General features: G+C 32.4%; 1 protein-coding gene across 2 annotated transcripts; it reads left to right on the top strand.

Annotated features, from left to right (window-relative positions):
- Positions 1-4,108: 4,108 nt before the first annotated feature.
- Positions 4,109-24,117, top strand: LOC111054820 (protein grindelwald). Of its 2 annotated transcripts, none has more exons than XM_039424538.1 (5): positions 4,109-4,267; positions 11,857-12,135; positions 13,054-13,113; positions 14,634-14,794; positions 19,571-24,112. In XM_039424538.1, the coding sequence occupies exons 2-5, from the start codon at positions 11,907-11,909 to the stop codon at positions 19,862-19,864; spliced, it is 744 nt and encodes a 247-aa protein (XP_039280472.1). In that variant the 5' UTR covers positions 4,109-4,267; positions 11,857-11,906; the 3' UTR covers positions 19,865-24,112. The 2 variants fall into 2 exon arrangements, with proteins under 2 accessions (XP_039280472.1, XP_022197615.2); XM_022341923.2 differs by lacking the exon at positions 4,109-4,267 and adding an exon at positions 5,812-5,969 and having other exon boundaries at positions 19,571-24,117.
- Positions 24,118-24,329: the final 212 nt, after the last annotated feature.

The following is a 24,329-nucleotide window of genomic DNA, read 5'->3' as shown; positions in this document are numbered from 1 at the left end:
CTAACCATAACCAAGATACAAACAAAATAAAAAGGGGGGAACAGGTGGACACTTTTCCCCCCCCCTACATCAAACTTGAAATGTGACTATACCATATTTTTGTACTATTTTTGTACCTTTTTGTACCACCAAAAAAAAATTTTGTACCTCAACCATAACCGAAATATATGCAAAATAAGAGGGGGGGAACACGTGGACACTTTTGCCCCCCCACCACATCAAAAATGAAATTTGACTATACCATATGTACCCTCCAAAACTATAGAGAAAAAATTTCCCCTAAAAAGTACCCTCACCCTAACCTAGATATAATCAATATCAAATGGGGGGGAACAGGTGGACACTTTCCCCCCCCTCACATCAAAAATGAAATTTGACCATACCACATCAGCAGTGACCATGAGTGGGTAGTAGTAGTTGGCCATAATGGAATGATGTCCCATAAGATCGAACTTTATTTCAATGCAAAACATGCACTTATTCATTTGAAACTCATCACATCTACAAGTCAACACGTCTTCTTGAAACAAGTAATATTCCAATGAATCATTCAATGTAACTGGGCATTGGCTTTCTCAAATTTCAAATATTTGTTTCAAAATTTATGAAGTTTAAAACTTGCATAAGTTTTTTTTCGCTGTGATTTTATTGAAGTTATATTTTTATTGAGAAACTAAAAAGCAGATGGCCTGTAGAATAATATATTTCCAATGATACATCAAACGTAATTTTATGTACAGAAATAAGGGTGCTACATCTTTCAAAAGATTAAATTGGATCTTATGGGATATTTCCAATATGATCGACTGCCACAGCCCACTCTCAATGTGGAATGCATCTTTTTAAACATCACGCTGTTGTATATTCTAGTTATAAAATGCATTTATTAAAAAATTTCTATTATTGAATGCTGGAATTTATTTTTGTTGAAACAACTTATCTTTGAATAAAGCAATGCATAGAAGACACAATTCATTTTTCAGTTAGTTTTTTAACAATTGTAACCAGTATTTGTACAATAATTGAAAAGCAAAAGGCAACATTTTCCCACTTCAAATATTCATTTATTACTGTTTAAGATGATTTACAAAAAGTTCTAAAATATATTTTATGATTACAAAATACTAAATATATATGATACCAATAATAAGGGGCAATGTAAAAAGAGTATAGTAATAATTTTGATACAATTTTTATTCATTTTTTTGTCTGTTCACAATTTGTTGTACTCAACAATCTTTTGAGGCAAGATGAAGAAGACGCCTTATAATTTACATGGGTTCTAACAATAATTGCATTTGACAAAAAAAATATGTAGCCTACAGTTTAAAACAAAGAAATAGGATATCTTGAATGTTGAGATAATATATAATTACTATTCATCATACCTCTTGTTTATTCTTATTCAAATTATCGAAAAAAAAGTGTTATTTATAAATTATTTTTGACTAATACTCTTCATAATATTTCTATATTGAGCAAAAGCTGTTTCATACTAATGACAAATATAGTTAATATATCACAGCTATTGAAACGAAAAGCATCATATAAATTATTCATGTGACTGAAATAGAACCAAACCAATAATAGAATAAGGAATAGCAACTTATTTAATTATGTTTGTACATTTTCATAGAAGATATAAAAAACTAGTATATTATATAACTTTTGTAACAAAATTTTTTTTTGGTGGTACAAAAAGGTACAAAAATGGTACAAAAATATGGTATAGTCAGATTTCAATTTTGTTGTGGGGGGGAAAAGTGTCCACATGTTCCCCCCCTCTTATTTTGCATATATTTCGGTTATGGTTGAGGTACAAAATTTTTTTTTGGTGGTACAAAAAGGTACAAAAATAGTACAAAAATATGGTATAGTCACATTTCAAGTTTGATGTAGGGGGGGAAAAAGTGTCCACCTGTTCCCCCCTTTTTATTTTGTTTGTATCTTGGTTATGGTTAGGGTACAAAATTTTTGGTTGGTGGTACAAAAAGGTACAAAAATGGTACAAAAATGCTGTCCAATCAGATTTCAATTTCATCGTTGGGGGGGAACAGGTGGACAGAGCCAGGATTTCAAGGTCGGCTTTCCTTCCAATAACGTTCCGTTCTCTAACTGCACTACTGTTCTCCTTCAAGTCCCCCACTGTACTTCTTTGGTCTTCAGTAGCTTTGTCTTCAAATTCCATCAGTTTCCAAAATCTACAGTATTCAATATTATTCGATATTAGTATTCGATATTGATTATATCTCGGTTAGGGTGGGGGTACAAAATTTTTCTCTACAGTTTTGGAAGGTACAAAAATGGTACAAAAATATGGTATAGTCAGATTTCAATTTTGTTGTGGGGGGGAAAAGTGTCCACATGTTCCCCCCCTCTTATTTTGCATATATTTCGGTTATGGTTGAGGTACAAAATTTTTTTTTGGTGGTACAAAAAGGTACAAAAATAGTACAAAAATATGGTATAGTCACATTTCAAGTTTGATGTAGGGGGGGAAAAAGTGTCCACCTGTTCCCCCCTTTTTATTTTGTTTGTATCTTGGTTATGGTTAGGGTACAAAATTTTTGGTTGGTGGTACAAAAAGGTACAAAAATGGTACAAAAATGCTGTCCAATCAGATTTCAATTTCATCGTTGGGGGGGAACAGGTGGACAGAGCCAGGATTTCAAGGTCGGCTTTCCTTCCAATAACGTTCCGTTCTCTAACTGCACTACTGTTCTCCTTCAAGTCCCCCACTGTACTTCTTTGGTCTTCAGTAGCTTTGTCTTCAAATTCCATCAGTTTCCAAAATCTACAGTATTCAATATTATTCGATATTAGTATTCGATATTGATTATATCTCGGTTAGGGTGGGGGTACAAAAATTTTTCTCTACAGTTTTGGAGGGTACAAAAATGGTACAATGATATGGTATAGTCAAATTTCATTTTTGATGTGGGGGGGAAAAGTGTCCACCTGTTCCCCCCCTCTTATTTTGCATATATTTCGGTTATGGTTGAGGTACAAAATTTTTTTTTGGTGGTACAAAAAGGTACAAAAATAGTACAAAAATATGGTATAGTCACATTTCAAGTTTGATGTAGGGGGGGAAAAGTGTCCACCTGTTCCCCCCTTTTTATTTTGTTTGTATCTTGGTTATGGTTAGGGTACAAAATTTTTGGTTGGTGGTACAAAAAGGTACAAAAATGGTACAAAAATGCTGTCCAATCAGATTTCAATTTCATCGTTGGGGGGGAACAGGTGGACAGAGCCAGGATTTCAAGGTCGGCTTTCCTTCCAATAACGTTCCGTTCTCTAACTGCACTACTGTTCTCCTTCAAGTCCCCCACTGTACTTCTTTGGTCTTCAGTAGCTTTGTCTTCAAATTCCATCAGTTTCCAAAATCTACAGTATTCAATATTATTCGATATTAGTATTCGATATTGATTATATCTCGGTTAGGGTGGGGGTACAAAAATTTTTCTCTACAGTTTTGGAGGGTACAAAAATGGTACAATGATATGGTATAGTCAAATTTCATTTTTGATGTGGGGGGGGAAAAGTGTCCACCTGTTCCCCCCCTCTTATTTTGCATATATTTCGGTTATGGTTGAGGTACAAAATGTTTTTTTGGTGGTACAAAAAGGTACAAAAATAGTACAAAAATATGGTATAGTCACATTTCAAGTTTGATGTAGGGGGGGAAAAAGTGTCCACCTGTTCCCCCCTTTTTATTTTGTTTGTATCTTGGTTATGGTTAGGGTACAAAATTTTTGGTTGGTGGTACAAAAAGGTACAAAAATGGTACAAAAATGCTGTCCAATCAGATTTCAATTTCATCGTTGGGGGGGAACAGGTGGACAGAGCCTTTGCAGACTGTTACTAACGCCACCTGTTGCGGTTCCGGTGCGTTCTACAGGTGACGTCACTTTGTCAGGTGGGTGTGTGAGAGAGAGAGAGTGAGTGTGTGTGAGAGAGAGTACACCGGTTGAAGAGGTGAGTTCGTGGAGTGAAGCTGATATTGTATCGTGTATCGGCTCTCCTATAGAATCCCAAGTCAGGCTTGGCCTCTACCACTTCCCCCACCAACAGCAAATACCTGACAGCAATCGAGTCAAAGCCAAAAGAGAAAACAGAAACCTGGTAAAGCATTGTTCAGCTCTTCAGTAGTGGTGGGTGGGGACTGTGACTGCTACAGCGAATAGCTCAGTGTTGGCTTTGGAGTGTCACGTCACAAGCTTTCCTTCATCTTAAAAACCATGTGGTCCATGAATTATAATTACAGGTAAGTTCAACATTATTATTAATTTATCATTATTAAATCAGTTTACACAATAATTGAAGAATTAGTTATTTCAAGGCTGAGACTGGTTACTGGTAAGTAGTTAATGGTTACTCTCACTGTAAAAGCAGAATCTGACATATATGAACAGTTGGTATTTATCTATGAAAGCATGCTAATCAACAGGTATGACTATTATTGTAAACATTAGTGTACACACATAATAGAATATTAATTTTTAATTTATAGCCCTGGTTCGGTATATGGTTTTAGTATAATGGTCGCTGACAATTACACCATTAGCATGGTATTTACTGCTTGGTATTTTTTAGCTGGTATGTCAAATAGAAGTTCCTCGTTAGGAGATACCACGTCCAATTGGGTTTTTCGTTTTCAACATTTCTATAATAAACATATTTTTTATTATTTTAAGAAAAGCAATTAATCAATATTAATTTTTTATTATGTTCACTTTGAAAAATGTTCTTCATTTTTTGATTCACTGAGTAAGTTTATGTGAAGTAACTACGATAATATCGTAGTTGAAATAATGCAAATTTTAATACGGTAATAACATTCAGCCATGACATTTACATATTAAAATTTACATTCAATAAATTTAACAAAAATCCAAAGTACCTAGCGCTAAAACGCCTGAAGACATCTGCACAGCAAATATATTAATAAGTAATAGTGAAATTAGCGGAAGTACTGGAAGTCAAAAACAAATCAATATTTACTATAATGTAGAGTCTATTTCTATGTGGTATAGTTCATAAGCTTACAAAGATTATTAAAATTGATGCATTTATCTTGAGAACATCACAAGGCCACTTGAAAAAAAATCCATTTGTCCAGGATAAACAGAATTATAATACATAAAAGACTATAATAGATTCAATTCAATTCAATTTGAAGATTATAGGTAGTAGAAATAAATATTTCATATTTAATAGAATAATAAAGTATTCATATTTAGATTGATGAACCATTGAATTAGATTTGTATAATTTAATTGAAGAGAAACATTTGGAAAAGTCAAAGCATGAAAGCCTTGGAAACCGCAGATATAGCTAAATAATGTGTTTAAGTTCAATATCATGGTCATCATTCATTCATCATTCTTTCATTGACAAAATTCGATCATCCTTTTCTAAAAAAATCGGAAAAAACTATTTTCTCAATGAACCAAAACTTTTAACTCTAAAATAATTTTGTGTGGATGTGGATGTAAATTATTGTGGTATGTGGTTGCACAATATTCATCTGAATCAGCAGTCGGCCCTTTAGAATTCCGACATACTAACGCCACCTGTTGCGGTTCCGGTGCGTTCTACAGGTGACGTCACTTTGTCAGGTGGGTGTGTGAGAGAGAGAGAGTGAGTGTGTGTGAGAGAGAGTACACCGGTTGAAGAGGTGAGTTCGTGGAGTGAAGCTGATATTGTATCGTGTATCGGCTCTCCTATAGAATCCCAAGTCAGGCTTGGCCTCTACCACTTCCCCCACCAACAGCAAATACCTGACAGCAATCGAGTCAAAGCCAAAAGAGAAAACAGAAACCTGGTAAAGCATTGTTCAGCTCTTCAGTAGTGGTGGGTGGGGACTGTGACTGCTACAGCGAATAGCTCAGTGTTGGCTTTGGAGTGTCACGTCACAAGCTTTCCTTCATCTTAAAAACCATGTGGTCCATGAATTATAATTACAGGTAAGTTCAACATTATTATTAATTTATCATTATTAAATCAGTTTACACAATAATTGAAGAATTAGTTATTTCAAGGCTGAGACTGGTTACTGGTAAGTAGTTAATGGTTACTCTCACTGTAAAAGCAGAATCTGACATATATGAACAGTTGGTATTTATCTATGAAAGCATGCTAATCAACAGGTATGACTATTATTGTAAACATTAGTGTACACACATAATAGAATATTAATTTTTAATTTATAGCCCTGGTTCGGTATATGGTTTTAGTATAATGGTCGCTGACAATTACACCATTAGCATGGTATTTACTGCTTGGTATTTTTTAGCTGGTATGTCAAATAGAAGTTCCTCGTTAGGAGATACCACGTCCAATTGGGTTTTTCGTTTTCAACATTTCTATAATAAACATATTTTTTATTATTTTAAGAAAAGCAATTAATCAATATTAATTTTTTATTATGTTCACTTTGAAAAATGTTCTTCATTTTTTGATTCACTGAGTAAGTTTATGTGAAGTAACTACGATAATATCGTAGTTGAAATAATGCAAATTTTAATACGGTAATTAACATTCAGCCATGACATTTACATATTAAAATTTACATTCAATAAATTTAACAAAAATCCAAAGTACCTAGCGCTAAAACGCCTGAAGACATCTGCACAGCAAATATATTAATAAGTAATAGTGAAATTAGCGGAAGTACTGGAAGTCAAAAACAAATCAATATTTACTATAATGTAGAGTCTATTTCTATGTGGTATAGTTCATAAGCTTACAAAGATTATTAAAATTGATGCATTTATCTTGAGAACATCACAAGGCCACTTGAAAAAAAATCCATTTGTCCAGGATAAACAGAATTATAATACATAAAAGACTATAATAGATTCAATTCAATTCAATTTGAAGATTATAGGTAGTAGAAATAAATATTTCATATTTAATAGAATAATAAAGTATTCATATTTAGATTGATGAACCATTGAATTAGATTTGTATAATTTAATTGAAGAGAAACATTTGGAAAAGTCAAAGCATGAAAGCCTTGGAAACCGCAGATATAGCTAAATAATGTGTTTAAGTTCAATATCATGGTCATCATTCATTCATCATTCTTTCATTGACAAAATTCGATCAAGTTTTTGGCTTTTCTCGGGAAATACGCTGTTGCGTCGAACCTTCTCAAAAAATAAAAATCCTTCGGCAGTGAGAACCTCAATACATATATTTTAAGAACCCTCAATTTAATGCTGTTTTCCTCTTGGAAAATAATTAGATGTAGGCTATAAATGTATCCATGGCTCCAACTATTCATGTTTCTCTTACAATTTGGATATTTGTTTATGAATTCTCAAATATTTCTATTGATAAATCCACAAACATTCACTCTTAAAATGGCTTCATTTATATCTTTAATCTGCTACCACGTTTGAAGTTCATTAATAGTTGTTTAAATAACTCATTGTTCATTCAATTGCATGACTCACTCTCTAAAACTCAAATTTTCGAGTGTGGCCTAGAGAGCTCGTGACTAATGGTATAAAATTCTAGAACACGAACACTTACAGCACTTGATTTATTGCAGTAAGGAAAAATAATCTTGCAATTTCAGAAGAAAGATTTAATCACGGAATAAACATACCAGTAGTGCTTCTTTACTTTGTGATTAAATGTACGAGTATATATATTGCTACTCTTTTTTTAATTCTTTCCCATTACCGTTCTTGCACTGGATCATGATATATTAAAGTTGAATTGCATTGAAATTAAATTACACATTGTGTCCTATCCGTTATTGTTCATTAATTTATCTATTCATGAATGACGAAAGCAGATAATCATAATTTAATGATTAGGAATGGAGAACAGGCTTAGCCCTTTTTTGTAACTATTTTATATTATAATGTAGTAGCCTACTGATTTTCCACTGTGAAAGATTTCAAGAGGAGAAATAGTCATCCAATGTGAATTTGATTGGAAGGAAAGGAAAACTAAGAGGTTTTGAAGATAGAAAAATAAAAAGTACGGATCTTGAAAACTCATCGTAATTAACCGTGAAAAACTTTATTCCTTGAAGCATCCGGGTGTGACATCAGAATATTGTTATGATAATAACAGAGGGTGCGCTCTTTGAGTCATGATTATTCCAGCATAATGGTTTAATCCAAGAAATACGTATTCATCACATTAAAACTCTTCTATCCTATATTTTCTCTTCCTGTCTAGGAGAATACATAGAACTTTCACTATAGGCTATGTGGTTATTGAAAATCATGTTGTCCTTAATATATTATAATAATTATGCAGTCTGAACTATGCATTTCGAATGAACTGATTATGCATTCATGATTAAAATATGAAAATAAATTAGAGCATCGTCAATAAATCAATTGCATGGAAAATTCTTAAAGAACTAGAAGGAAACAAAATTGTTATTTGTCCTGGTTCTTGTAGATAATAAGAAATTTCAGTGGTTTGTGGACGATCAGGTCACAAAAAAATCTGGTGTGGCGCACTCACACAACTTTCCTTGCCGTTATGGAAATTTATCACCTGACGTTAGTGTTCACGCGCATCTCAAGTATACTATGCAAAGATCCAAGCCAGCTGGTGACAGGACAATAACGCTGGAGACACACGAGTTCTGCTATCTCTTCATAGTGAATGATTTAATAGAATCAACAGTTTCCCATAGTTTGCGATTGGATAATCACATTTTCTCAAATTTTGAGCTTATTTTCAATTTTAGGTGGAAATGTTACTGAACATTAATTGTAGAGATTTACATGCTCAATCTTTCCCACTTGGAATTTTTTGTTTAAATTGTATCTGAAGCCTGATAATTGGGAATCTAAAATAGAACTTTGCTTAGATGGGGCGGAGCTCCTGAAATTTTTACAGATATGAGACTTGTGGCAGTTATAGCTTATCAATTACTATTTTAGGTATGAATTTGATCAAAAACGTTGGAGCCATTTTCGAGAAAATCGCGAAAAACCCTGTTTTTGGCAACATTTTTGCCATTTTAGCCGCCATCTTGAATTGCATTTGATCGAAATTGTTTGTGTCGGATCCTTATAGTGTAAGGACCTTAAGTTCCAAATTTCAAGTCATTCCGTTAATTGGGAGATGAGATATCGTGTACACAGACGCACATAAACTCAGACACACACACACACATATATATTTATATATACCAATACCCAAAAACCACTTTTTTGGACTTAGAGGACCTTGAAACGTATAGAAATTTAGAAATTGGGGTACCTTAATTTTTCTCGGAAAGCAACTTCCTTACCCTACCTTACCCTTACCTTACCCTACCCTTAGCTATGGTAATAGGGCAAGGAAAGTAACATTTGATTGAGTTCCCTCATTGATAAAAACATAGCCTACTATGCAATCAAAGTTGCTATTTTCATCATTCTACTTACTACATCTCAATTGTTCAATTTTAAAATATATAGGATATGCTATTAGAATTACCACAACCTGAAGTTATTGTTATATTTTTGTTCAATTCCCATCCAACTAATAAAACAATAACTTTAGGTTGTGTTAATTCCATATTATTTAGAAGCTATAAAATGAATATGCTTTTTGCTTCACCTCTCTCAAAGTTCACCACTGCACCATACACACCTTACAGCTACATATATGATTATAATTTGAAGCATATCATTTATATGAAAAGCCCACTATTATCTTTCCCACTATTACTTCATTCGATAGTCATGTGAATAATTAATTCATCGTCTAAAGTCACGAAGAGATTTGTGTGCATATACTATTAGATGCTTTGATTGTTTTATTCTACTACTTTAACTGTGAACTAGAGAAGTGATCTCATCCAAATTACCTAATAAATCCTCTCAAAGTAGCTTTTTAACACTACAGCAAAGATAATTTCGATTTGTTGTGGGTATGATATCATACGTTTGACTTTTATTTATTATCTTCTCCATATAGGCTACACTCTCGAAAGCAATTTTTATAATTTTTTATACCACTGGAGGTACCGTATGAAAAACAAAATACTGGATAGAAAAGTGCTTAGGGTAGCTACTTGTGAGTTATTGCTGCAGAACTTTTAGCTATCCTTCTATACTCTACTATAATTTTTATTACTTCCGAATCGGTGTAAAACTTATAAGCTAGAGGCCAATAAGTATAAGAAAGAAGCCAATGCACATACCAAACATCAACACCCTACGCAATCGTATACACTACATCAAATAGACAACATCACGCAAATAGATTACTTCGAATAGACTACATTTATAGATTAACTTACATCAAAAACCCAAATCATGTTGTAAATTTTATGAGAATATTCTAAATTGAAATGAGAATAATAATTTACATTCAAGACTATAGATTCATATGATACTATTAGTTATTTAACTTTATAGTTATTAACATTATAGTCCATGTCATAAAGTCTGACTTGAACTTGAATATAGTGAACATAATGAAAGTCTGATATTTATATACTTACTACTTACTCACTCCATGGCGCTACAGCCCATCCAGGGTCTTGACCTCCTCTAGAATGCCTCTCCACTCCTCTCTGTCGGCAGCCTTGCGTCTCCATCCCCTAATGCCTATTTTCCGAAGATCATCTTCTACATCCTCTAGCCAGCGCTTGCGTGTACGTCCTTTCAACCTTCTTCCACCTGGGTTTTCTCTGAAGACTCCTTTAACGGCTCTTGAATCGCTCATTCTTTCTACATGACCTAACCAGCTCAAGCGTCTCACTTTGATCTCATGTACAATAGGTAGTTTTCTGTGCAGGTCACGCAGCCAGTCTCCATTCTCCATCAATACATACGGGACTGTATATTCTTCTCAGAATCTTCTGTTTCCATATAATCAGTCCATATAATCAGTAGGTCTTCATCTTTCTTTTTCAAAACCCAGGTTTCTGCCCCATACAACACAACTGGCTTTATAACAGTTTCATAGATTTGTAGTTTAATTTCCCTTGACAGTGTTTTGGATCTTGAGTATTGGCTAAGTGCATAATAACATCGATTTACTGCAGCTATTTTTGCTTTTATATCAACTTCAATATCGTTAACTTGTGTGATAATAGGACCACTGAGTTCATTTAAACGTGGTGAATAAAATGGGACAACTATGAATATCTTATTGGAACATTAATCTCTGCAGATGGAAAAGTTGATGAAGAGATAAACAACAGAGTAAGGAAAGCCAACCAAGTATATTACCAGCTTAGCAGAACCATCCTGGGTAAACGAGATATAAGCCAGGGAACTAAAATAAGGATATACGAGTCAATATTTAAGCCAGTTCTACTCTATGGAACAGAAGAATGCCTCACAATGATAGAAAAGCACAAGAGTAGAATTACCTCCTCAGAAATGAGATACCTAAGGAGGGTGGTTGGAAAAACCAAAAGAGACAGAGTGAGAAATAGTGTGATCAGAGAAACATTAAAACAGGAGGAACTTATTACCACTGTTCAGCGAAAAACCCTTGGATGGTATGGCCATGTAGCTCAGATGAGTGATGAACGAAAGGCAAGGCTGGTTATGGAGGCAAGACCGGAAGGAAAACGAGGCAGGGGACGACCACCACTGCAATGCAATCAGTATGTAGAGAGTATAGCTGCTGCAAGAGGAAAGACAATGAATGAAGTAAAGAGAATGGCAAAGGATAGTATAAAGTTTAGAGAAGGGTTGAAGGAGCCCGACGCTTAACGGCAAAAGGGTATGAAAAAGAAGAAGAAGAATAAAATGGGATATACCATAGAAAATTTAGGTAGCCACCTTACTAGAAAAAATTACTCTGGAAAAATGTGTGGCGTTCATGAAAATTGTATGAATAATCTATTGATAATTTTAATTTTATTTACAGGGAAATCGTTTTTTGCCCCCCATGATGACACAGATAGATGAGATCCAAAGATGACGCATGGTCCAATGAGAAGCCTCCTGACAATAGTGGTGTCAGGACTGGGTACTGTGTCCACTCAATCTGCGAGTGGCGGCCTCAAACTGCATAAAGAATGCGGGACCGCGCATTGCGAAAGATACCAATATTGCAATTCCGATTTAATTTGTGACAGTTGTAGTTCAATTTGCAATGTCTCCTCACACAATTATGAGAGAGAGAATTGTGAACATAATTGCCAAGGTAAGAAATAATAACATAATATATAGGTACAATAGCACATTATTTACTATTTTTTCTTACAGTATCTTCCTTTACTACAGTCCGTGCAAATTTACTTCAGACTTGGATGAATATGCAGCGCAGAGAAATGGAGGAAGATCAGCCGATTACAGTGATTAATAGAGTAATAGGTGGAAGCGTAGTTGCCAATTTGTCAGTCGTCTGACCGCTTCCAGACAGGGAACTTCGCATGTATAGCATGAGCACACGAACAGTCACTAGAAGTTGGAGATCGCTGGGCGCTTTAAAACGGCAACATCGCGCCTCTGCATCCCGCCCGCTGTATGCTTTCTCTGCTGCGCATGTCCATCCCAAGTTGGAAGTAAATTTGCACGGACTATAGTATCTTACTTTTTATTCTATCTATATTATATAGAGCTGGTTGAAATATATTTTTGAACATAACTAAAATTTTCCAATACCGTAGACCTAATTATTTAGATGAGATGAAAATGTTCCTGGAATGCTCATGGAATCTTTGTCAATATTGTGGAGTTGAAAATCCGACTGAGTCAACTTGAAAATGTGACCTGTGTGCCTGTGTGGTCACGAAACCATGGTCGTGTACCAAATAAAACTGTGTAGAATTTGACAACATATGTGTGTTTTCATTTGATTGTGGATTTGAATAACTAATTATTTCATTTATAATGTTTATTAAATGAAGCGATTGACATTGACTAATCCTACAAGAAGGTGATCGACCGTCTCTCCATGCACTTAGTTGCCTACTCACTATTAGTAGCAGACTAAACCAATTTTATATTTCATTAGTTTTTTGCTCCTTACTATTAATATGTTTTCTTACAAACTGATTTTCACTTTCCCAAAATATCTAATATTACATTTTTATGTGCAGCATTTCTCTATTTTTTCCAGATTACATTCACGATTACATCTCCTCATACGTCAATGCATCTGTTTTTGCTCAACTCCAAGGTATAAACTCTGAATATATATTTTTTCAAATTAAAGTTGTTTCATATTGAAATATTCAATAAGTGTTTGTATTTTTTTCTAAAAAAATCAATAGGTTATAAACATTCAAGAAACTTGAAGATATTGAATGATTCTATTCTCAACAATGAATTATTCATTTAATAAATTACTATATTGAGACCTTGATTCTTGAATCACTGTCAAGGCCATTATTATCTATTGATGGATTCGCATCACGCATCCTATTATTTGACTTTTATATACCTACTGAAAAAACGAACCGCAATGGCCGAAGTGACTTCTTATTCTTGCAATAATGCCACATCAATTACAATTTTTTCAAAGAGACGGAAAATTCAATTTTATTAGAGTCTCATAATGAATAAAAATAACATGGTTTCAACTATGCTTATCAACAAGTCAATCAATTAGATTTTCCAAATTCAACAACAGAAAAATCAATTATTGAGATTAAAATTCTAGAGAGTACTAATAAGAGATCTCGGGTACGGTAGGTAAAGTAATTATTAGTAGTACCTAATCGAAGTACCTAGTCATCTTACCTTGTAAAGTAATATTATTTTCTAGATTAGAGTGTATTGTAGGAATATAGTAGGTATCTATAGCATCTATAGTATTGTAGGAATTTATCATCGTACGTATATCGTAGGTATCACCTAGGTATATCGTGCATTGGAGAGAGGTACTAGTTTTTTTCAAACTGTGCACTATGATTCAGCGAAGTTTATATTCCTTGTACAATATTTATATAATACAGTACCGGTACCATAAATTCTGCGGGTAGTTGAATTTTCAACATTTTTTCGATTTTATTCCATTATTATTGATTAATAATAAAATTGATTAATTTTATACTTCTCCAAAAAGATAGACTTATATTAATGTCCTATACTAATGACTATACTAATGTCCAACATAGGTAGCTTATACTAATGACTTATACTAAGACTTATGACTTATACAAGATAGACTTATACTAATAATGTCCTATACTAGTGTCCAACATAGGTAGCTTTTGAAAATAGTAGGTAACATTCTAATTTTGCTTGCTTTTATTGGGTTTCTGTCAAGGCCTATGTATATGCTACTATATATTTCACAATAGATTCGCATAGTACCTACATTTTATTTTTCGAGACGACTGGTTTGCAAATTTCTAGGAAATGTTTTCTGATTAAGCCTAATTGATGCTTCTTATTGTTTATTGATTAGTCAATATTTTGAATAAAAAATCTCTCAATCAATTATTATCAGTTTTTCAATTCAGTGTTGTGAGGAACTATTTCAGAAGCTACATACGTCGAGCTGTATAAATACTTCCTAGAATTACATTTTAAAATAAAAATTGATCTCATCCACAAATCTCCGCTTAATAGTGTGTAATTCACAATAGCTACGGAGTGGATTAGTCTATTTTTATAACAATTATTTAAATTACCGTATTTATTTTGTGGTCGATATGATTTTTTTTGATCAAGTGAGACAATTTTTTTTTTCAGGTACTGTGGAGAGAATGCAATCCCTAGTGGTTGTTTCACTTTGCTTAGCACTGGTGTCAATTATTGTGATATCTGGGATTTTGTTCTTCGTATGGATAAGATACCGGCGTGTTTGGAAGTTCAGTGACCTGCGTTTGAAGAAGAAATTAGCTTCTGTAAATGTGAGTTAATCTAAATAGGTCAGTTTACTAGACCTGATATATTGAATGACTTTTAAAATTAAATAATTCGCCGTAGTTCGGAACCCACCTAAAGCTGTAGGTCCACTCATCTCCCTCCATTATCCGACGCAACTCGAGTGGAAATTTCCCTCAGCAAGAAAAAAGAAAACAACAATGTCTATTGCACTTTACACCTACATCCTTTACTTCAGTAGGTAACTTAACAAACATAAGAAGTAGGTATTCTATGCTTCATCAAAGTGATAAACTCCAATTTTTGAGGAAATTAGTAATTCAATTAATTTAAAGCGATAATAGATTGATTGAAGAGGAGATAATACAATATATTCCATTCTCATTAATCCCAGAAATAGATCGGGGCGAAAAATAAGTTACCTCAAGCGAACAAAGAAAAAACATAATTCTATAATATACAATACCGGTGATAGTTATTGGATAATGGTTAGAAGAGGAAGAATCTCTACAAATAATATGACAGTACAACAAATCAGGACAACTCACTCTAACAGATGAAAAATTAAATTGAATGAAATTGAAATATTAGAGCCCATAAAATTCATAAACAAACACAACTCACCCAAAATAGTGGATAAGCTTTTATCATTTTGAGCACTATTCAACAAATAATTGAAAATTTACTCAATCATTTTGTTGAACAAAGAATTAGAAGTGGACTCGTCATTTTCTGATGTGTTGGATTGCTCCTCACATGTGAATACCTTTATATGAAGAATCAAGTAGGATATCACCCCCTTAATTGAATAATAAATTATGCTCATTTGCTCACGTTACGCTCAATGCTCTCGGAATCGTTACCGTATAGCAAGGTGTAGGCTCTACCATGACAGCTGCTCTCCTTTTGAAATGGAACAAGTTCACAACAAAGCCACTGTAGGCTTTAGTATCGAAGATTTTGTTTTCTATTCCAAATTCAAGCTTTCATTTGAACCCATCAAATTTTTATCAAATTATCAATAGTTCTGTAGGCTAAAATACGCATCCCACTATGACACTATACGAAATATGGTGCTAAAACAATTCAGGGAATTTTATAATCACTATCAGAGCAACATAATGTACATTTGGAGAGTATTAATGCATTAAAGACTTGTATATGTCGTTTTAAGTCTTCTCACGTCAATAGTGGAAGGTTATATCAAATTATAATTATATCCCTCATTATATGTAATAGTTCCATCAAATTATAAATAATACTATCAAAATGAATTTTATAAATTGAAGGTAATGAAATCATTATGAGTACTTTTGAGTCGCCCAAGTAACATCCACTGAGAGTGATCTTATATAAAATATCTTGTTTTATTTATCACCGTATTTCGAACATAACATGTGTGCATATAGATCCTGTTGGTTCATTATAAAAAATAATCAGTAGTTGATCCCAAACTCCTGACATTTCGAATTTGATTTATAATCAAGATGAAAAATAGTTCTTGATTTTAATCGGATAATGATTGTCTTTTTAATATGAGTGAGTACTTTTGAGTCTCCTAAGTAACTCTCACTGAGAGTGATCGTATATCAATAGCTTGTTTTATTTAACACCGTATTTCAAGCACAATAATTGTGTTCACATAGATCCTATTGATTAATTATAAAAAATATAATCCGTATTTATTCCCAAACTCCTAACAATTAGGAATCGATTTATAATCAAGATGAGAAATAGTTCTTGATTTTAATCGGATAATGATTATCGGGGAGTTGAGATATCAACAGAGTATTGAACAAGTGGATTGTTGTGCAGTCACCTAGCAATAGTTGCTATAGATACGAGGTCTTTGAATTAGTTATATCAGCACTGTAGACATTATTGCACTGCTATTCAGCACAATCACTTCACAAGAAAATGCTGTATTTGCACTCGCTTTTAGTGATGTAGGACACTTTAACATTTCCAGTTACTTTTAAATTTTGTGAAAGTAAACTTCTGCCATCTCCAAGAATGAGTGGATACTCGGGAATACCAGGTAATAACTAAATCCATTTGTTACGATTCAAGATTCAAGGAATCTTTTATGATGGCAATGTGAATAATTCAGAAATAATTCCAAGATAACATACAATTACTATTCTATTATAATTGAATTATTGATCGATTTTCTTGTTTGCTTTTTTGAAGTGTTCCTCATATCTAAGCTATATCTCTACTAGCCTCTCGAAAAAGTGTTTTTTTTTTCTATGAAAACTTTTCAAAGGTCTCCGTAATTTACTAAGATTCATCCTATATCTGATGGATAGGTAGAGAATAAACTTGTGATAATATGAAAATATATCTTATTCTGTTGTTCTGCTAAGAAGTAATGAATTTACTTTAAGGGTGGATGGAAACTGTACGGATTATAAATATGAGAAACGATAGAAGACTTTTGAAGCTATTGTAGGTCAGGAATCAAACTGAAAGTAAATTATCTTTTTATTGAAATTTATGATAAAAGTGAAACTTTTCCAACCTTAAATAAATTGAACATATTTATTATTTAATAATAATAATAATAATTAGAAGAAATAATCTTCTGCTTAAGAATACTCGCTCATTTAAAATTCAATAAATTAATTACTCAACTAAAATAGCAAAAAATGAATGAATGAATGACTTCTTTATTTTTTTGACGTGGCGAAGTTATGTCAACTCTACCACGTAACCACGTCGTTAGCAAAAAAAAATACAATACAAAATTACAAAATATGCAGAGATGATATAAAAAATAGAAGCAAGAAATTACAATAAAATGTAATAAATATGAGAGTTCAATATTGAATAATAAAGGTCTTAGAAAATAAGCGTTTTTACCAAGCTCAATCACTTCACTGCTGAAAGAAAAAGCAAAAAATAAATTAAAACAAATGAATAGACAGGCTACCGAAGAAAATTAATAGAGTACGAATTGGAATCGAAGATAAATTTGTTGATTTCATTTATAGTGAATACGGATATGAGGAAAAAACCTGTGTATGCCTAACAGTATTCAATACGCTAAAATTAAACATTCTATTCAGTAAAGAGGAATATTAATCATTCATTCTATATAGTGCAAATTTTTCTCATTTTAATATGATTAAAAATATGAAACAAAAAACTTCTATTTGATGAATTGGGGTTGATGCATTAAATATCTCGAAACTAATGATAGGTACCGTAAATTACTTGGACTGCCTACTTCCTAATTTTTTTTTAATTTTAATTTCTCTCTACTGCTGGAGATGATAGTTTGTATTCCACAGTTTCCATGGTTAAAATGGCTTTAGGCATTCTAAATTAGAAAACATTTCACTACTGCTTCGGAGCTTTGTAACTTCCCTCTCTGTCTACTTCATTCCTCATCAGGGAAAAAATGCATTCTAATTTGCAATACCAAAAGTCAGTTATTTTTTAAATTGGCTATAATACTCATTACAACCGAAATAGAATTAGAAAATATGTAGTTATGGAAAATGACTTGAATCTATTTTTATACAGATTTCAAGAGATGAAATATTCAATTTATTCAAATGCTAATGAGTATATATATATCAATTGGGATTTAGTTCTCAATCTTCTTTTCCCAGTCTTTCCGTACTTTCTCTTCTCCTTCGCCTCTTTTTGACATGCAAAAAAAGACTAGCAGAATCAAATCAAATTTTGAGAGTTTGAAGCTGGATTCCCACATAATTATCAGTGGCAGTGAACATTGAAAATATAACTTCCACGAGTTCTAATTGCACTATTCTCATGCAGCCCGGTCAAGCGAGTATGAATAATAATAATAATAATAATATCGAGTGACCTGGCTGGCTCAGGTCTGGTGTCAGAGTTTTCAGGTCGCAACTGATCAATTTCAGGGCCTCTGACATGACCTAACGACTGCTTTTTAGGCAGCCGGGACCGACGACTTAACGTGTCCATCCGAAACACGGGAGTGGCCCGAGATAAATATCTTGGCCTGGGCCGGGATTTGAACCCGGGCCTCTGAATCATAAAGCCAACATCTCATCAGCGAGTATGAATAATCCCATTAAAACGTTTGAGAATTATATTCTCTCGGTTCACTGTCACTGATGCATGGGAATCTACACATATGGTTATGGACATGGAGCTGAATGAATCAACCAGTAATTAACTGATACGTATTGAATGATTAGGGGTAGCTGTGATCTGCGATTCTATAGGTGTTTTATATCTTGGAGAGGGATTCAAGATAAAGTATGAAGTATATATAAAAATATAAATATAAGTCTCAGTACCCTTTTTAATTAAGGATATAATTTAAATTTAATTATTAAAGTACCCTTTTTTTCAACTTGAAAATGGCATCAATGTCCAAAACGTGTTGTGACAAAATAATTTAAAAGGGTACTGAGACTTATATTTATACTGGGGTCTATACTTCATACTGTCTTTTTTCATTAGGGCTACTTTTAATATAAATATAAATCTCAGTACCCTTTTAAATTATTTTGTTACAACATATGTTTCGGACATTGATGCCATTTTCAGGTCATTTTCAACTTTAAAATGGCTTCAATGTCCCAAACGTTTTGTGACAAAATAATTTAAAAGGGTACTGAGATTTTTTATTTATATCTCTATTCATATTAAAAGTAGCCCTAAAGAAAAAAGACAGTATGAAGTATATATATATAGGCCCCAAGTCTGATTCACAGAAGGTAAATATCTTGTGAATTAAAAATGTAAGTTGTAGTCTGTATGTAGTTGTAGCCTAGTTGAATAATGAATCAATTCTCCATCAACAGGTCATCAACAAGATGAACCAACAGCCAGCGCAACAGAACTGCAACAGCACGGGTGGCAGTAATGAGGGAGGATTAACGCTGAAGATGCCGAGTGCAGCATCCATGATGACTTTGAACAGCCCGAGTCCTAGTACTGTGCCACCCAGTAACATCACAACCACCACGCCGATCACACCCATCAGCAACAGGTACCCATCTGAAGACGCCACTCTTGAGTACGCCTATGACAACCCGGTGCTAACGCCAGCGCCATCTCCCGGCACCAATCTGCGGCGCATCGAAACAACATTCTAGCAGAAAACACTACAAATTCGGAAATAATAATTACGGTACATGATACCCTTTTTTCAAAACGTTTTATGTAAAAACTTATATAAACACAACAATTAGTTTCGGCTTTCAAGCCATTTTCAACCTTTTTTCAAAATTAATGAAACTATTCCTTTATTGATTAACAATCGAAGTAACCCTATTGAAATACTTCACGTTAAATGTAATATATTTTAATAATTTGATTGTATGGTGAGAGATGTTGTGGTATTCCTACTTAATTGAAAAAATAAGACGTTGGTATTGACAACATCAACGTCTTATTCTTTCAATAATTCAATATATTTCATCACATGAAGCAAATACAGTACACCGGAATCTACAGACCGATATAATATCTATAAACTCTATTTACTTTCTTATGACCCAATACTTACCCAAGTTCCAAAATATTACCCCTCTGTACATATATAATACCAGTTTGGAAATGGCTTTACTCTAGGCTTTTCTGTCACATGTGCTCACATTAAATGAGTAGGCTACCGGTTGGTTAATGCCAAGTAGGTGAGTGTACCTTGACCATTTACATCATTGAAGTCCATCCATTATTCACGCTAAATAATCAAACACCCATGAGCACATGAGAAATATTCATCCATGAAACAAATAGATAAGTAATGTTCAAATAATAGAAGTATACAACTTCTTTGTAATTAGCTTTAACAATTTTATTCCAATATAATCTTACCAAAATCGTATTTTGGCGGAAAGCTGAAGTTTTTGCAATCCTGAAATTGCTCATTCAAGTTATTTGATGTAGGTTGTGATAGAGAATAATTATTCTAATAGAGCTCACAAATCCACAGCAATAAAATATGATAACAGTATTTATTTCCAATTGTCTTTCATTTTTAAATCTTCTTGAATATTTTATCGTGTGATAAATCAGAAATGAATGTTGAGATTGAAATATACATGCATTTTGAAACGCAGTGTTAGTTGAAGAAAATAGAAACGTTCGTTTTCAGTTGATAACTTTTAGAAAAATGTTTTTAGAAAAAACAATACTCATTCTACTTGATAAAAATAGTTTCCAATTAAAACCGACAAAGTATTCCAGGATTATCTTTCAAATTTGTTTTTCCCAGGTTTAATTTTTATTAACTTCGTATAGTACAATAATTAATTTACTATTGAAAGCGAGAAAGGCCACCTTTTTTAATTACTCTATAGATCTACTAATGATTTTAAAATTTTAATTGCCTGATTGCAACTGAAAATTGAAAGCGTGAAACTTGTATTGCATACGTTTCCTGTTTATAATTAACTGAAATGCAAAAATTCTCATCCTTGAGAATTATATTTATAGTCCATTACGAATTATTCTCCAATGCATTTTGAAACGCAGTGTTAGTTGAAGAAAATAGAAACGTTTCATTTGAGTTGATAACTTAAAAAAAAGGTTTGATTATTGAAGCTAGCAAAAAAGTTGAATGTACTGAACTCATCAATTTAACAACCTCATTGTCAAACTCCATTTCGGTCTGATTGAAGAATTTGGGAGGACCCTGATTAATTTCCGAACTTCTTACATGCTCTACCTATAAAGAACAAATTTCTCAAGGTTTTGAATAAAAACATAAACAAACGGTTCTAATAAGGTTCTTTAGTACATACAAGAAAGAAAACAAAAAACAATAAAACAAAAAGAATGACTTCTACAATCTCAATTGATATTAAATATCACGTTGCAATAATTATAAATTATAGACCTAGTTTTAGATTAGAATTTAAGTAGGTTATTTCAATTTTATTCAGTTGTTAGAAAGTATTCTTTTTGAATGCCTCCAGTGGCAAAATGTACTTAACATATTTCTGAATATCCCTTTAATTGTAGTATAAGACTAGTAGTAAATAAAATTTTAGCTTAATTTTGAAAGAATATTACGGTTCTTAATTTTAATATTATTTATCTCTCAATCAACAAAAAAATTAACTCTTCATTTTCACCACCTTGAATAGGTAAATTATTTTGAATATCATTCTACTTATACGATAAAATATCCACCTGAATAATTCTATTGTCTATTGACAAATTAACAGTTTACAGTGTATCTGAATCCACTAAATCAACTCTCTGTAAAGCATTCACTTTGAACTTCCTCATTCAGAAATACTCTCTTTTTATTTTTATGATGCTATTTCCTGAAACAAAGCACTCCAATTTCATTTTTCTATTGATTATAGCCATTTATTCAGATCTAGAATCAAACTGGATCCCATCAAAGGATATGAAGGATTCCATTAAAATTTTAATAATCGAGCTTGAGAACTTTTGCTGTTTAACTCTGTGTCAAAATTATTTCGAGAAACATTACAAAGCATCAAATCTATTCCAAGACTTAGCCTATAGCCTTCTACACATTCTATTCAAATGAAATTAATATTTCACTTCACTATGCACGTTATTTTAAGTCATGAATAATAAGTGTAAGATATTCGTTAGTGTAAATGGTATTCATTAAGTGCTTAGCTCCAGCAGTATTATAACAGTAGTTACGGTAAATAATATTTATATTATTGAAATTAAATTTTGACTAGTTCTTAAGATGCACTTTATTATCATTATTTGAATTTAATGTTTGGTTTTGTTAGAAAATAGTTAATAATGATCATTTGAGTAGGTACTATAAATAAGCTAGGTCGGAGGCCTAAATAGTGCAGATATTGATAAGTTTCATTTTTTCAAAATATCTTGATGATATTTTAGACTAGGCGTGTATTCATGAGCAATATTTGAAGTAGTTGTAGAAGTTTACAGTGATTTCACTGTTAACATGCATATTGCATTGTTTAATAACTTTTATATATTTAGGTGCTATAAGCAAAATGTGTGCATTAGTTAAGTTACATTTCTCTAGGAATAGTAATATTAGATTATATAATGTATTAAGTAAAGCAATAAATTATTAAATTGATTTTAATTTATCTACTTGATGAGGAGAACAATAGTCACAAAATCATTAGAAAGTGAAATAATAAAATTCAATAATTATTAGAAATTTGCTCATACATGTATTTCTGTAAAAATTCATTATTGAATAATATTATGATTTCTCAACTTGAAAAAAAATCTGAGTGTGAATGTTGAAAAAACTATATTGATTTCTTTACGTTCAAACTTCTGGTATGAGCCTAGCTATTTTTCGAATAAGATTATTTTCCAACCAACATAATAGTTATAGAAAATTGAAAATAGTTCCTTATTCCATGATACTTTTTTCATTGATGTTGCTTTTATCATTTTATCAATCTATTTTAAAAAAGGTTTGTCATTATCCTCTCGAATTAGATTCCTACTTATATCCTTATCTCATCAATCCCTACAATGTAGAACTAAATAAATAATGAAGTATACTTCATCATTCCATACTCAACATTCCAATTTAGTTTTTAGATACCGTATAGAATATCATTTGATTCCTTTTAGAAAATTTTTATGACTTTCATATATCTTATTCTTTTGTATTTTGAAACTTGAATGATTATTAATTGGAAATATTATTTTAGATTATTGGAATTATTATAATAGGATTAGATTATTGAATTATTATAATATTATGTTATGTTTGATACATGACTTTGAAATGTTATTTCATAAAAGTAATATTAAAAGATACCATTGAACAGATTTTCTGAGTAGCCTATGTTTTCGTATACTTTTTGAGTAAAACTGTGAAATTATTGGGTTTTTCAGAGTCATCAATCATTCTAAATTCTTTTATTGTGTTTGTCAATGTCAAAAGATGTGTGCTTGTTTTTATATCTGTGTTTGTGTGTTTGATGTGTGTGAGAGTTTACTACTAACATTAAAAGAGTCTACATATCGGGAAAATAGTAACTTCCACTAGTTTTCGCGGGAACGTGGAATTAGAAATGTTCGGAACTCAAATTGACATAGCATTTCCAATTCCGTGTTCCTGCGACTGCGGGCTAAGTGTACGCTTAGTGGAAACTACTATTGTCCCCGTGTCCAGCTTACTTAAGAATTAGACGAATGTATTATTTAAAATAATGTAAAATAGAGGTAGGTTAATTATTATGTAATTTTAAGCTAATTGTGATACGAAAGTATTGTCCAATGCCTTATCGAATCCGTCCAATAGCATTAAGTACATTTTATGGAATCTAATTTTAAGACTTCTGTAAGTGTTTGTGTAAATAGTAGCATAGTTTATGTTCATGCTTTTTTAATAAATTTCTTAGATAGTGCTTCATTGTTTGTCCGTCCTTGTGTCCGTATATGCTTTGAGATCAGATAATAATTTTAGTTGATTGACAATTTATTATCAGTATAGCTTGAGATGAAACAAACATGAAGGATAATGATTATAATAATAATAATTATTATTATTATTCAACTCATGTGGTAAGGTCCTAATAATTATTTCGGATTTGGTTCAAACCAAATATGCGAAGGCTATCAAAA

This window comes from Nilaparvata lugens, chromosome 3 (assembly GCF_014356525.2).
Source record: "Nilaparvata lugens isolate BPH chromosome 3, ASM1435652v1, whole genome shotgun sequence".
In the NCBI taxonomy this organism is placed as follows: Eukaryota; Metazoa; Arthropoda; class Insecta; order Hemiptera; family Delphacidae; genus Nilaparvata; species Nilaparvata lugens.
Note: the sequence above shows the minus strand (reverse complement) of the source record. Positions and strands in the feature narration are given on the sequence as shown.

Excerpts from the sequence above, each read along its gene's own strand:
- LOC111054820 (XM_022341923.2), top strand. The coding sequence starts at position 11,907 with ATGACGCATGGTCCAATGAGAAGCCTCCTGACAATAGTGGTGTCAGGA. Across the intron at positions 13,114-14,633 it reads TGTTTTTGCTCAACTCCAAG|GTACTGTGGAGAGAATGCAA; the intron begins GTATAAACTCTG and ends TTTTTTTTTCAG. Across the intron at positions 14,795-19,570 it reads AGAAATTAGCTTCTGTAAAT|GTCATCAACAAGATGAACCA; the intron begins GTGAGTTAATCT and ends CTCCATCAACAG.